This window comes from Lepidochelys kempii, chromosome 3 (assembly GCF_965140265.1).
Source record: "Lepidochelys kempii isolate rLepKem1 chromosome 3, rLepKem1.hap2, whole genome shotgun sequence".
In the NCBI taxonomy this organism is placed as follows: domain Eukaryota; kingdom Metazoa; phylum Chordata; order Testudines; family Cheloniidae; genus Lepidochelys; species Lepidochelys kempii.
This window is the reverse complement of record NC_133258.1, coordinates 135,941,815-135,956,950: the sequence shown is the minus strand read 5'-3', so window position 1 is coordinate 135,956,950 and position 15,136 is coordinate 135,941,815. Positions and strand designations below refer to the sequence as shown.

General features: G+C 41.4%; 1 protein-coding gene across 17 annotated transcripts in view; it reads right to left on the bottom strand.

Annotated features, from left to right (window-relative positions):
* Window positions 1-15,136, bottom strand: part of RYR2 (ryanodine receptor 2) — a 709,125-nt gene that overhangs the window by 134,374 nt on the left and 559,615 nt on the right. For all 17 annotated transcript variants that reach the window (XM_073338185.1, XM_073338183.1, XM_073338188.1 and 14 more), the window contains 3 exons: window positions 9,894-9,986; window positions 6,836-7,006; window positions 4,788-4,847 (listed from right to left, as the gene is read on the bottom strand). In XM_073338185.1, coding sequence (XP_073194286.1) covers window positions 4,788-4,847; window positions 6,836-7,006; window positions 9,894-9,986 — 324 coding nt within the window. The remainder of the gene's footprint in view (window positions 1-4,787; window positions 4,848-6,835; window positions 7,007-9,893; window positions 9,987-15,136) is intronic.

The window sequence follows — 15,136 nt, the reverse complement described above, 5'->3', positions numbered from 1 at the left end:
ACCAAAATTAGCAATCTCACTTTAGTTCTTTTGTCACCCCAGTATTTGTGCTAATAAACATTGATGCTTGAAACACTTCACACACACAGCTATCACTAATTTTTGTGTAAGTGACATTGGTGATAGCAAGGCAGCCTGGTACATCTGATAACAGATTTTACTGAGAGTTATGAACCTGGGTTCTATTGCTGGCTCTGCCATCAACTGTGTGTCACTTTGGGCAAGCCACTTTATTTGTCTATGCCTAAAATGGGGATAATAATGCTTACTCACCTTTACAACACTTTTTATGATGTATGGATGAAAAGCGCTATAAATGTGCTCAAATTATTATAAACTTATAGGTTTGCTCAGTAATAATTGATTATATCCTAGAATCTACCTTTAGGTTTTTGCATTTCTTAACAGCAGTCACATCCACCACAGTCTTTGTGTGAGCATATGATTGGATCATCATGACTGAATAGTCCACCAAAGACTTATTAATTGCAGGCAGAGTGGTCTTTTGAATTGAGGGCCCGCTGCTTTCAAGCAAGCTCTTTTGTTTAGGTAGTTTTCTATGGACACAAATGACTGATATTTCAAGGATCGAGTTAGCATGCTTGGAGTAAGACTTTCGTGACTGGATCTTCATCCATGTCAAAATGATGATGAGTCTTGTCAGCAGTTTCTTGAAAGAAAGGCTTGGTACTGAGTAATAGCATGCAGGCATGCAAGGAAAGGGAAGGCAGAAACAGTGAGGACAGGGGAAGACGAATGAATGATATTGACAATGCAACATATAAAACAAAAGAGACAATTTATCTAAGAAGGTCCTCAACCAATGCAAACTAACAAAGTGAAATAAAACAAACAGAAAATTACATTTAAGCATTAGGAGATTTATTGCACAGAATATGGTATCAAGTGAGAAGTGTAAGTAATACCATTTGGGCAACACTATAAAACATTTATTAAGAAAATAATGCTGCTGTTGTGGAGGAACTTTCTGCAAGCAAGAAAACTAGCCTTCCCACAAGGAATGAGAGTCAGTTGAGAAAAGCAGCTTCCCAAAAATAGAAATAAGTCCTAACATAAGAGATCCTGGATCATTAGGCCTATGTTTCTCACATGTGGATCTAGGTTGAGAAAGAAAAACAGGCAATTCCATGAGAAAAACAAGTAATCTGCCATTCTCTATTACAATAGAAACAAGATTTTTTGAAGGTGTCAGGGATACCTGAAGCCTTAGCATAACCGAAGGTTAATAAACTCAGAGAAACATGAAATTACCTACACAGATAGTTCTGCTCATTTTGAAAATTGTAAATATGCTTTAGTGTAATTAATATCAGGGCAAGTCATTCAAATATAATATTTTAGAAGTGTTAATTAATGCAAAGGAATCATACATTTTAAACTAAAATCTCCTTTTAAAATTTGACAGAGTTTATTGGTTTCAGAAAGAAAGTTCTTTAAGGCTATGAGGCACAAAAGTGTTTAAGAAGAACAAGTTTTGAAAATTAGGGTCTTGTATTTAATATGAAGTTACAATTGTAACTACACGTTTTTTACATGCAGTTTAAAGGAACAGTTTGAAAATATAGTTTCCACTGTCTAGTGATGAGAGATGCATATTGATTTAGGATAAACTTTATTCATTATGGTGAGCAAACACTATTGTTCTAATCCAAACTCTCCTCCTCATCCTCAAAACCATTTTGCAAATAGGAAAAGAAAAGCACATCCCTGGAGAGTTTGTCAATGGAAAATCTATTCTTTTACTTTAGATTCACTGAGGTTACTCTAGCCTTTATCACCAAGACAAGCTTGGATTTCATTAATAGGAGAAATCAAGAAATCATTTTCTTTCAATGGGTTTCAAACACAGGACACAGTATGCTAAACAGCAGCAGACTTCACACTAAGAAAAGGAAGTTTCTTGAGTGAAAGCATAGGCTGAGGTCAAGGTATTAGCAAGTGTCATTACCTTAAGTCAATCATGAATGCAAACATCTTAATGGGGGCATACAAAATAAAACCCAGAAGAAATTAACTGGAAATTGAACACACAAAAACTACTGGAAATGGTAGACTCAGAGCTAGAAATCAGCATGAAATGAACAACACTTAGAACTGGGAAAATCATAGAATGGATTGAAAATGTCAGGATAGAAATACCTCTTCTCATTAGGGAAAAAACGCTGCTCAACTTTATGCATAAAATTATGTAATAAACATGCCAATTTGAAATCTGCCAGGTCGTTTATTTAACAGCCATTTTGCATGAGTTTTACCAAAGATCTCTACAACTCCCTTTTTCATTGCCTTCTTAGATTGCATATTCCTCTTTGCTCCTCAAAGTTAAATAGCTTTTCCATATCTAAAAGGGCCATTATCTTAGGCACTTTCCGGCTCAGAAGACGGTACTGCTACCTCTGGGGAAACTGGGAATCTCCTGTCTCAAATGGTATAAGCTTTCAGTGTCTAGTCCTACAGAGTCAACAAGATATTGGACCTTAAAATTTGGTGTGTTTTTAAATCATACTAAGATATACACCTTAGTCTTGTGAGATTCCCAGTATTCCCACCATCCATAAATCTTACATCATTACACTTCAGTGCTATACAAACAACACAGGACAATGTAAGAATATTATCAAGAAGATCTATGGTAATTTCATACTCACTTAAGTGATTTAGGAGCCTAGCTCCCATTTTCAAAAGTGACATACCTATTTAGGTTCTTAAGTCCCACAGGCTTTTGTCAAGGCTGAATCCCCATTCTGTCACTCCAAGTGCAGAAGGTGGGGGTCCGCAAGGATTCTAAAAATTAATACTTGCCACTCCAGGCTTATATTACACTCCCAGGGTTACAGCTTCTCTCTGACCTTGGCTTGATAAACACTACCACCGTCCAAATGCAAAAAAAAAAACCCTTTGAACCCAGTAAGGAGCACTTGGGAATTCCTCCCTGTGGGGTACCCTCAAGCCCTTTCACCCCTCCTCCCCCCCAGGGAAGAGCTGAGAAAGAAAACAAAGGAAATTAGCTGGGGCTACCAGCTAATCAAACAATATGCACAAACCTCTTAGGACACCAAAAATCCCATCCTGTTCTTAAAAAAGGTAAATTTTATTAAAAACAAAAAGAAAAAAATACATCTGGAACTTAGGCTTTTCCTGGATTTTAAAAGAGCAATTCCAAAAATTAAGCACTCAAACTAGCTTTCTTGGGGGTACAGCTTAAAGGTTACAAGCAAACAAAAGCATCAGGGTTTAGCACAGAGGATATCCACAAGCCAAAATAAGAAATAAACCTGATAGCGTCTAACTAAACATTCCCTATCCAAATTATTTCTTCTAGGTATGGAAGTTATTTTTTCATACCTGGTTCAAACCTTACACAGCATTGCTGCTCTGTGTCCCTTCAGCCCAGAGAACAACAGACAAAGGGAAAGTTTCTTTCCCCATCTTAAAAAGTTCAAGCCTTCCCACTGGCTCTTTTGGTCAGGTGCCCACTTTTTTTTCTTTACCTGGGGGACTTTTTAACCCTTTACAGGTAAAGCAAGTAAAGAACAGCTACCAAGAGGGATTTTACAGCTAATTGGCTGGCTGGGTGTCCATCAAAGGGAGCTATCCCCCACTTTATTTATCACAGCTTTCAATAAGACAAGCTTCTTACATTATTTTGGTACATAAATGCCTAAATCCCATTGACTTTCAATGGGATTTAGGCTCCTAAACACAAAGCTGTTTTAAAAATGAGACCTAGGCTCCCAAATCCCTGGGCTCTTGACTTTTTTCTTAGGTGCCTAAATTACTTCGAAAATGAGATTCTGGCTAATAAGTCACATTCATGCGTTTGAAAATTCATTCCAATCATTTCACAAAAATGTTAAAAAACTAAACACTTCGACTCATTGAGCCAAATCTGCTGTTCCTTGGGGAGGGAGGCAAAAGTGAGTTTAAATCAAATTTGAGCCTCCAGCCCTGGAAAAAATTAGAGCATCTCAAGTCTACCGTACTTTGTGTCAGTTTGTAGCTTCTCCTGGGCCAATGCGCTCTAGCCACACTTCCCTTTTTCTATCACACCCTCTATTCCAGGGCTGCAAAGCAGGGGCAGTGTAGTGTCATTGTGGCAACACTTTACCAACCGGGGAACTCCCTTATACTGGGAGTACTCCAAAAGGGCTGATTCTGCTTTCTTTATAACCCAAAATGTCATAAAGAGGCCTCAGCATTCTGCAGATTCCAACCCAGGTACGGGATGGCAGATTACAAATAGAAGAGCTTTTTCAATCTCAATTGTCACATTGCTATCCACTCTGAGCATATCACATTGCTCTACACTGCATCATTTAAGGCAGTGGGATCCTGGGGGTCTGCAGATTATGTCTAAGATTTACAAAGGGGTCCGCACCCTCATTCAAAATGTTTTAGGGGTCCGCAAATCAAAAAGGGTAGAAAGCCGGTGATTTAAGGTGTCAGTGTGATGAAATAAGAGATTCACCCTAAAGGGCCATGCATTATTATATATCAGATACATACTGTTAATATAAATGTAGCAGCTACCAAATAATCTGAATTTCTGGCAGAACATTTACAAATACTCTCTGAGCAAATAGCTGGATTTTTGGGTGCATAAATTAGGAGTAACGTGTAGGCAACATCAGATGAAGCTGAGACACTTGACAGCCTAGAGAAAGGGTATTCTAAATACACATTGGCTGGTCTTGAACAACTGAAGGGTTTCTGTTAGTTTTATGAAAAAAGAAAAAGAGCATACTTAAATATTGCATTTAAATTACCTTGCCCTGCAGATGAAGATTACTGTGGATAATATCCCTAACTTCATCTTCAGTGTCTTTCTGTGAAGGAAAAATACATTGTATCACATACATCATACAGAACATTCACTGAAATAAAGCAATTACTTGTGTTAAACAGGGACGTCATAGGCTATGCATACCATGTTAAGGAGCATTCTCTTGGGATTAAGATAGGCCTCAGAACTTCAGGATTCTATTCCCAACTCAACTGTGCTGACCTAGACAGCTGACAGCCGCTATGTACCTCAGTTTAACAAACTGTACACTGGGGATAACAATATCTGCCTATCCAGCGGGCATGTATTGAGGGTTAAGAATTATTCATATTAAGTACTTTGATATCCTCAGAGGAAAAGCACTGTATAAATGCAAAGTATTATTCTGATGATGTCTTATTCAAACACTGGGCAAGATTATGACTTTTATCCTTCTCTAATGTAGGTAATGACTTAAAGAGAGCTGCATACCAGCTGCAGTTCCTGAACATATTGTGCTGGAAACTGGTACAATAACTGCAAGTATTTGGAAAGCAAGAGCATAAAGTGGCCCCTACATACATCCTTTCACTGGTGTATGCTTTCTTTGCATCTGCACAGACGAAGCTGTTTTTGTCAGTGTGGAGGAAGGAGAGGCATTGGACCCTCCTTGTCCCTACTCTCTTTGGGGTGTCTAGCACCACTGTCCACATTGGTCCCCTCTCCTCTTAATTCTTATACACTAGGAGTAGCAAGACCAGGCTTGTGTCTGGACTCTGCACCAAGTGCAACTGAAGGCTCCCGGGGCCTACCTCTTAGGTATCTGGGTATGGCTAACCCCATTTTAGCTCTCCGGGAGTAGGTCTAGATTCCATCATTTATATCTGCAGTTATATTTATAGCTACCTATAGTCATTCAGCCCGTTGAACGATCATTTGCATTAAAATCATCATCATAAATACAGTCTGGAACCCTTTGCCCAAATCAGTGTAATGAATGGTACCATATGGAATTCTTTGTTGCCCACTCACCACTAAACAGAGAAGGACGGTCTTCTCAGACTTGAGTTCCCTTCCCCTCATCAAAAACCGGTCATTTTAAAACAGTATAGCTGTCTGAAGGTCATATATGCTTCTATGACATAAAAGCATTGCAGCTGCACTCAATTGTGATCATACTGTCAAACAAAGCTACTTGACTGTGGAATCATTCCTAAAAGTACCATCTGTATGACAGTGAAACCTCTAGGCCAATATAAAACTATGTAACCAATTGGGAGTGGTGAAAGTAGTACTGTATTTGGGAATCAGTTATGTTAGTATATTTATAGTTTCTATCTGTATTTCTAACTAACCAAAGTTTGTTAATATCTATTACTGGCAATTTTTCATAAAAAAAAAATCAAACAGAAATAACTTTGTTATAATTGAACCAAAAAAAGTAGTTTAATCTTTGCCCATTCCAAGGCTTAGCTAGAAAAAAATACACTTACACAAAGCAACATATCCAAAAAAACATTTTTTTCAGCAAATCAAAATAAAATTAAGAGGTGTAAATGAATAACCATGGTGGTCATCCATGGTAATTTTTTACATAAGAGAGTACACTACTCAGTTATCACTGGGAATCCTTACAATTATGTCCACAAATCAACATTTAAATAATAAAAAACAGGTTTTAATGCTTTGCATTTAATTGTAGTCATAATTTCTTACTCTCTTGTCTGCAGGGTTGCAAAGACAGAACACTCAGCCCCAAGAAAAGAGTTTGAGAACGTCTCACATTTCTTACCAATTATTCTGGAATGTTTTGATAGTCCTCTAAATTGAGTTCCATCTAATCCTTTTAAGCATGATCATTAGGGTCTGATCCAAACCCCACTGTGGTCAATCAAAAGACTCAATGGGCATTGGGGTCAGGTCCTGAGGATAGAGAGGATTAAAACAAGGAAAAGCAGGGAAATCTCACAGAACTCTGTTAGAGGAACAGTGTAATGTCACTTCTCCACTGCCCCAGATCTAGAAGAAAAAAAACACATGAAGAGGACCTACCATGCTGAATCTGTTTTTGGCCAGTGCAATTAACTCTTGGTCTCTGGGTGCACAAATATTTAGACCAATAGGTAGTAATCTCTTCAGTGCTGCTACAATGAGAGATGTCTGCACAGAATACCGGTCCCCTTTTCGCTTCATTTTCTTTCTCTCCTGATCAGAAAGAGCTGCCTAGAGCATATAACAAATATTTTATTATTATTAAATATTTACATCTGCAATGACATTTTAATTTACATTTTTCTACTGTTGCCTAGTTCTGACAATTTCATTACCATCTATCCAGTTCCATCCTCATCCAAAGATATTGCTCACTATGCCACACTGCCCTGTGTTTCACTCAAATACTTCATAAACATGAATATTTTCTAGAACAACTGTCTTTTTACTTGATCCCACACACTTATTTCCCTTCCTATATGTGAATGGACACTGTTCTTCAGTAGACACACTTGTCAATAGTCCTTTTATGTCTTTCCTCTTTGCAAACATGTGTCATTTCCAATTTCCAGTCTCTGAGTCCTGCCTTCTCTGTTTTTGTTGTTGCTGTTTAAATACCGCTACCTTTTCTGGGGGAATCACCATAGTTTACCATAGGAACCACTGAGTTCTGGCTGAAAAAGTGGTGACAGTAAACAAAAGTGTTGTCTGGAACCATGGAAAAAAGTGTTGTCTGGAACCATGGAAAAAATTGAAGTATCTGCAGCAGAATTTTCTGAGCTGAACACTAAAAACCATAAGAACATTTCTTTATAAAACACAGCATTGTCTTCTGGACTGAACACAGTATTGAGAATCAGACATTCCAGTGCCAGTTCTGCCACCAGTTTACATGCTGTCTCAAAGGCCTTACTTCGGTTTACGTCAGTGTAAAGGAGACCAGGAAGGTGGCCTTCCTCACCACGGGGGTGTTTTCAAAATGAATTCATTAACATTCATTTCATGCTTTGATTATGTAAAGTGTTATGTAAATACTGAGTATTATTTTAATTATACATCAAAAAGTGGAGTTCTCATTGGCTTTTGTTTGATGAGATTTTGCCATGTAGGAAACAGCAAGGCCATGTGAAATTAATAGGTCATAGAAGTTGGATTGTTTAGCTGTCTGGAATTTCAAAGAATCATGTGCATTTCAAAAGATGACATTCAATAGTTTTCTCCTGTTTGAAGACAAACACACATAAAGGGATACATGAAAAAATAAGCTAATGGGTGAAAAATAAGCTATTGTATGAAATGTTTGACATATATATGTGAAAAATACAAACTGATTAATTAAATTCAATGTTTACTAGTTGATATGCAGCTTTTGCAAAAAGAATCCTTTGAAGTGACACTTATTTAAGTGACTAAAAAGGAAATGGAGAATAAAATATAGTTTCATCATAATAATGCCTTGTCTGAATCAGGGTTGACAGATGAAAAGCTGTGCATCCAGTTTCATGTACTCAGAGTACACTGGTACATTTAGAAACTTCTGACACTTCCATAGCAATTTAACTGTGCTGTAACTGAGAGAACCCATTCACATTTACATGTTTGACCCCAGTGTAGTCAATGGGGTGGCATGGGTGCAACTGAGATCAGAATTTGACACAATTTCTGGGAAAACTTGTTCACATACACTACATTTTTCTGTAATAAAACAAAAACTATAGAATACATGATAAAACTGTAGAGTTATACTTAACAATTAGACAATAACTGTCTAATATTTCTACCTTATTAATTAAGGGGAATTAACACATACTGCTAATGGGAGACAAGAGAACAGAGTATGTAAAATATCCTGGAAACAGGAACTGGGTTTTAAAATATATTGACTGTGTGTCCAAGGAGATCTGACTGACCCACGCCAGTAGATGCACATGGGTACACTATCAGCATTTCCCCAGAGAAGACAGGGTATTTGGACATTTTATCTGATTGAGTGAGGAGAGAAGATGAAGGAGGATCACTAAGAGGCATAGGAACACAGGGAGGAAAGGGGAAGTTAAATGAAAAGTTAAGTTAAAAAAATTGTTTTGATTCTCTGTTCAGGTTCTGATGCAGCCCTCTTCACCGTTGTATCTCAGCACCTTGCAGAAGTGCATTAAATGATGTGACTAGCAGTTGTCATATGTGACGTTCTGTCTTCCCCATATTTTCTCTCCCAGGGGAAAATTATGTGAGGTTTTATTGGATGGGGAGGGGTGTTAATTTAAAAAAAAAAATGTCTACTGTGCTATACATGTTTGTTATTGAGGACCACATCAAAGTAGTAAACCTTGCACTTGGACCAGAAAGCTGGGAAGTTTGGGGAAGTTCATTCTACAGCCTTGGACTGGCCCCAGAAAAATCTCTATTCCTGATCCTCCTAGTTAGTGATTTGCTTATTCCTTTAAGGATGAGGGATTATGTCTCGCTGAGTTCTGCTCAGCACAGGACTCAAGAGTTGGGGAAGATAAGGAGGCATTATACCATCTTTCTAAATCTCCCTCTCTCCCCTCCCCCCACCGAGTCTGGCTGCTCCAAGCTGTAGCCAGCTGAAATGCCTGCTCTCTCTTACCTTCATCCTGGTAACTACAGATATTCCCTGTAATTATAGTGGGGAATAACTCTAGAAATGGAAGACATGCACACACACTTTGCCCACGGTAGTAGGCATAATTGCATCCCATCATGCACCAGAGGCCAGATCCTGCATTGTTAGCCTACCCAAAACTCCTGTGGACTAGGACATTGGAGTGCAAAACAATTAAGGATCAGGTCCAACACCAGTAAAGAAGATAGATCAACTACTGTGATATGTGCAGCCAGTGATATAATAATCGCATGGCCTTTAAGCACACCTGATATTTCTATCCACCCTAGCCAAAGCAAGTAGCAGCAGCACAGTGAATTTTCAGCACTACTGGAGGGACCATCATAAATGGCAGGACCCTGAAATTTCACAGGAACATTGAATTTAAGGGATTATAAATGCGGAGACTTGCCGTTACAACCTACAAAGCTAAAACACTAAGAGGAGAGAAAGCAAGACGGGATAACAATATTTAAACTTTGCAGCTCATTGTACCTTAGACATCTTGGATTTGGTGTCAGTAATAAGGAAAGACATGTTGTTGATTTCATTCTGTACCACAAAATTCTGCTCTTCCCTTTTGAAATTCTGAAATGTTACACAGGAGATCTCAGTTAAAAGCACTTATTACATGTGAGAAATCTGTCCATACAAGTCTTGAATAATAAATATGGGTTCACTGGAACTCTGTAGATTCCACAAAGTTACAGTCTCTATGTTTTTAACAGATTCTCAAGAATATGCTAAATTCTGGCATTATTTATATTGGACAAATCTCAGATTTTTATCCACTCTGAACATAAAGTGGATCTACAAACAGATATCCCCTGATTTAAATGAAAGAGATGTATTTTTATTCTCGGAAGGGTCTGGTGCAGCTTTGAAAATCTATTAGGGAAAAGAGAAGGAAGGCAAAGAATTACCAGGAGCGAATGATATCAAAAGATATGATTGAAATTTTAGCCACAGTGCTTAGAAAGCTCTTCAGAAACTATTGTTGTATAAAAGAATATGATTGTGCAACATAATTAATTTGTATAAATGAAGTGAGCATTTTTATATCTGAAGTGAGCTTTAATTTCAATATTTTTTTCTCTAACACCTAAGGGAATATAAATTTCCAACGCGATATTAACATTTACATCTGAGCAAACAATATTTCCAATAACCTGACTCATTGAACTTAAACTTACCCTTTTAACATACGCAATAAGACTGTCATTACCAGCTTCTTGAACTGACAAATTATGTTTATCAGTTGTTGTTTTTTTAAATGGACTTTTCATTGTGAACAACAGCCCACTGTGGATATTTGAAATTCCAGCTGTTAGTTGTGATGAATCACATAAACCAGCGGTTCTCAACCGGGGTCCAGGAGTCCTTTCAAGGGGGCCGCAGGGCCCCGCAGCTGAAACCCAGAGCCTGATACCCGGCGCCCCTGCAGGGCTGAAGCCGGGAGGTGCGGGGCTGAATCCCCGAGCCCTGGTGCTCCCTGTGGGGAAGAAGCCCTGAGCCCATGGGCAGAGTTGGAGACATGGAGGGCATTGTGCCCCCCTCCCCCCAACTGCAGTGCAAGAGCAAGGCAGTCCCGGTGGCAGCTCCACACCTCCCCTGCACCATCTCGTCTCCTTGCTCCCTGGCCAGCTTGGAGGCGGGAAGCCGGAGCTGGGCAGTGCAGGACAGTTGCTGCTCTGGTTGGTGCTATGGAGCAGGGCGTGGCAGCATTCCCTTCTCTCCTCCTGGTGCCCCGGGTTGAAGCTGCTCCTCAGCTCTCAGCCCCCTTTGCTCCTGCAGAGGCAGGCGGTAAGAGCCACCCAGATGGGGAGACCCGGCTCCGAGGCTGGCAGACCCTTCTGGGAACAAGGACCGCAAGGGAGCCCTCCTTGCACACAGCCCCTAGCTACTCTACTCCCTGCCCCCTGAACTACCCCCCTGCCCGCACACAGCACCTACCTACCTCCTCCCTGCACCCACAGCCAGTGTTCCCTCTAATTGTTCCCACTCATGTACAGAATGAATTTTGTTATGTGCACCAAAATGAAGGTGATGTGTGACACATCACCTTCATATTGGTACACATAACAAAATTCATGTGGTGGGGGTGGGACCTAGGGGTTCTTGTGGGAGGAGGCTCAGGGCTGGGGCAGAGAGTTGGGGTGCAGGGGTGTGAGGGCTCTGGCTGGGGGTGCAGGCCCTGCAGGGGGTCAGGGATGAGGGGCTCAGGGCTGGGGCAGAGGGTTGGGTGCAGGGGGTGAGGGCTCCAGCTGGGGGTGCAGGCTCTGGTGTGGGGCTGGGAATAAGGGATTTGGGGTACAGGAGGGTGCTCCAGGGCTATTGTGGGGAGAGAGGACTTCCCCCAGTGCTCTCTCCCCACAGCATCATCTGGGCTGTGGGGGAGAGGTGCCGGGGTAGAGGTGCCTGTCCCCATTGTGGGAGCTCTGGGGCTGGGGCTGCAGGATAGGTGTCCCTCCCCTGGCCCCACCAGGTCTGGGCTGGGGGAGGGCCACCTGGGCCATGCCTGGGACCGGGCTGCTCCAGCTGCGCCTGGGGCCGGCCTGGGCCATGCTGACCTGGCCACGGCTGGGTCCGGGCTGCTCCGGGCCACAGGGTGAGTTGGGGCCAGGGGAAGGGCGCCCCTACCCCACCAGGTTCCCGGGTGGGTTCCCTGCGTGCCTGCACAGAGCTAAATAGGCTGCTGTGCGGCCGCACAGCTTACAGGAAACTTAGCCCACAGATACCCCATGTGCACACAACTCCTAGGTACCCACTCTCTGCACGGCGTGCTACCCCCGTGCCTGCACACAGCTCCTAGCTACCCCATCCCTGCACCCTAAGCTGTTTTCAGACTTTCTGAGCTGAGCCCTCCCACCTTTGAGTGATAATTTTTGGTTGTGTCTCCCCGCAACCCAGACAGGCTGGGTGGCCTGATGACGTGAGTCGGGGGTGGAGGTGGCGCTCCCTCTCTGAACCCAGCCATGCAGAAGGGACTTGAGCCTTGCTGGCCCCTGTCCTCTCAAAACAGAAGTCAAACTATGCCTATGCCCAAGGCCCCTGCCCCAAGGCCCTCCCACTCCCACTGGGCCCTGGAGTTTTCATAGCGTGTTGCGGGGAGCCACAGAGAGAAAAAGGTTGAGAACCCCTGATATAAACCACATGGTTTTACTTCTGTCCTCTGGCTGAACTAGTGTAATTTTTATAATTTGGAAGAAGGTTTAAGGAAGCCACGTTGTCTTTTAATCTCCTGTAGAGGTATCAGTTGATAGAGAGGCAGCAAATAAACAGGATTAAGGAGTTTTAGATAACTAAGCACTTTCTACTCTTGCCAACAGTAAGTTTGGCTCCAGACATCCTGCTTAAAAAAGTCCGATTACTGTAAAATATATAACCCGAGTGCAGAAATTAAATTAAATTTTTTCTTGTGACATTCACACACAGTCATTGTGTTTACTGAACTATAATTCAATGTCACTAAATAAATGCATGTGTACACATGGTCCAATCTATGAAGGTTGCCATCAGATCTTTATCTAACTTATTTAATTAACTCTGTGCTATGGCTCTAGTGAGGGATATTTGGAACACTGGATACTATTTTGTACGACAGGGAGGCAATCTCATATAGTATAGACCACTATTAGTGTGAATGCTAGAGTATGTAAGCTTCCAAATTCACTCTGTGAGCATTCATGAGTGTGAAAATTGATCACTCAAACATTCAAAGGAAGTGAGCACAAAAATGGATGCAAGCACCGCCAAAGCAAATTCATTTTAAAGTTTGTGAGAGTATTCACAAAATTGTTCTCTTTATTCTCTGAGCTCTAATTATATGACATATTTGAAATATATAGATAGGAATATTGTAGAAAGATCTAAAAATACAATGTCATTACTAGGGCTGGCTGGAAAACAGGAGTATTTTGTGAAAATGTTTCAGGTTTCAACATTTGCTTTTGTTCTACAACAGGACAACACCAAGACCCTTTGGAAAAACAGAGCAAGAAAGACAGCCGATTGATTATGGCACAACCCTGAAATATGACAGGTTTCAGAGTGGTAGCTGTGTTAGTCTGTAACAGCAAAAAGATTGAGGAGTCCTTGTGGCACCTTAGAGACTAACAAATTTATTTGGGCATAAGCTTTCATGGGCTAGAACCCACTTCATCAGATGCATGGAGTGGAAAATACAGTAGCAGGTATAAATACACAGCACATGAAAGGATGGGAGTTGCCTTACCAAGTGGGAGGTCAGTCTAACGGGACAATTCAATTAACAGTAAGATAACAAGGGAGGAAAAATCACTTTTGTAGTGATAATGAGAGTGGCCCATTTCAAACAGTTGACAAGAAGGTGTGAGTAACGGTAGGGGGAAATTAGTATGCGGGAAATTAGGTTTAGCTTTTGTAATGACCCAACCACTCCCAGTCTTTATTCAGGCCTAATTTGATGGTGTCCAGTTTGCAAATTAATTCCAGTTCTGCACTTTTAGGTCTGTTATGAGTGACCAGGGAGATTCAAGTGTTCTCCTATTGGTTTTTTGAATGTTACAATTCCTGATGTCAGATTTGTGTCTATTTATTCTTTTGTGTAGAGTCTGTCCGGTTTGGCCAATGTACATGGCAGAGGGGCATTGCTGGCACATGATGGCATATATCACATTCATAGATGTGAAGGGGAACGAGCCCCTGATGGTGTGACTGATGTGGTTAGGTCCTATGAAGGTGTCCCTTGAATAGATATGTGGACAGAGTTGGCACTGGGGTTTGTTGCAGGGCTTGGTTCCTGGGCTGGTGTTTTTGTTGTGTGGTTGCTGGTGAGCATTTGCTTCAGGTTGGGGGGCTATCTGTAAGCGAGTACTGGCCTGTCTCCAAAGGTCTGTGAGAGTGAGGGATCGTCCTTCAGGATAAGTTGTACATCCTTCATGATGCGCTGGAGAGGTTTTAGTTGGGGGCTGCAGGTAACGGCTAGTGGCGTTCTGTTACTTTCTTTGTTGGGCCTGTCTTGTAGTAGGTGACTTCTGGGCTCTGTCAATCTGTTTCTTCACTTCAGCAGGTGGGTACTATAGTTTTAAGAATGCTTGATAGAGATCCTGTAGGTGTTTGTCTCTGTTGGAGGGATTGGAGCAAATGCGATTGTATCTTAGAGCTTGGCTGTAGACAATGGATCGTGTGGTGTGGTCTGGATGAAAGCGGGAGGCATGTAGGTAAGTATAGCGGTCACTAGGTTTCCGGTATAGGGTGGTGTTTATGTGACCATAGTTTATTAGCACTGTAGTGTCTAGGAAGTGGATCTCTTGTGTGGACTGGTCCAGGCTGAGGTTGATGGTGCGGTGGAAATTGTTGACATCCTGGTGGAATTCCTCAAGGGCCTCCTTCCCATGGGTCCAGATGATGAAGATGTCATCAGTGTAGCACAAGTAGAGTAGGGGTGTTAGAACAACGCTTCCTCAGCTCTCGTCTCCTAAATCAGCCATAAAAATGTAGGTATACTGTGGGGCCATGCGGGTACCCATAGAAGTCCCGCTAACTTGAAGGTATAAATTGTCCCCAAATCTGAAATAGTTGTGGGTGAGGACAAAGTCACAAAGTTCAGCCACCAGGTTTGCCATGATAGTATTGGTAATGCTATTCCTGACAGCTTGTAGTCCATCTTTGTATGGGATGTTTGTGTAGAGAGTTTCTACATCCATAGTGGCTAGGATGGTATTTTCTGGAAGATCACCAAAGGACTGTAGTTTCCT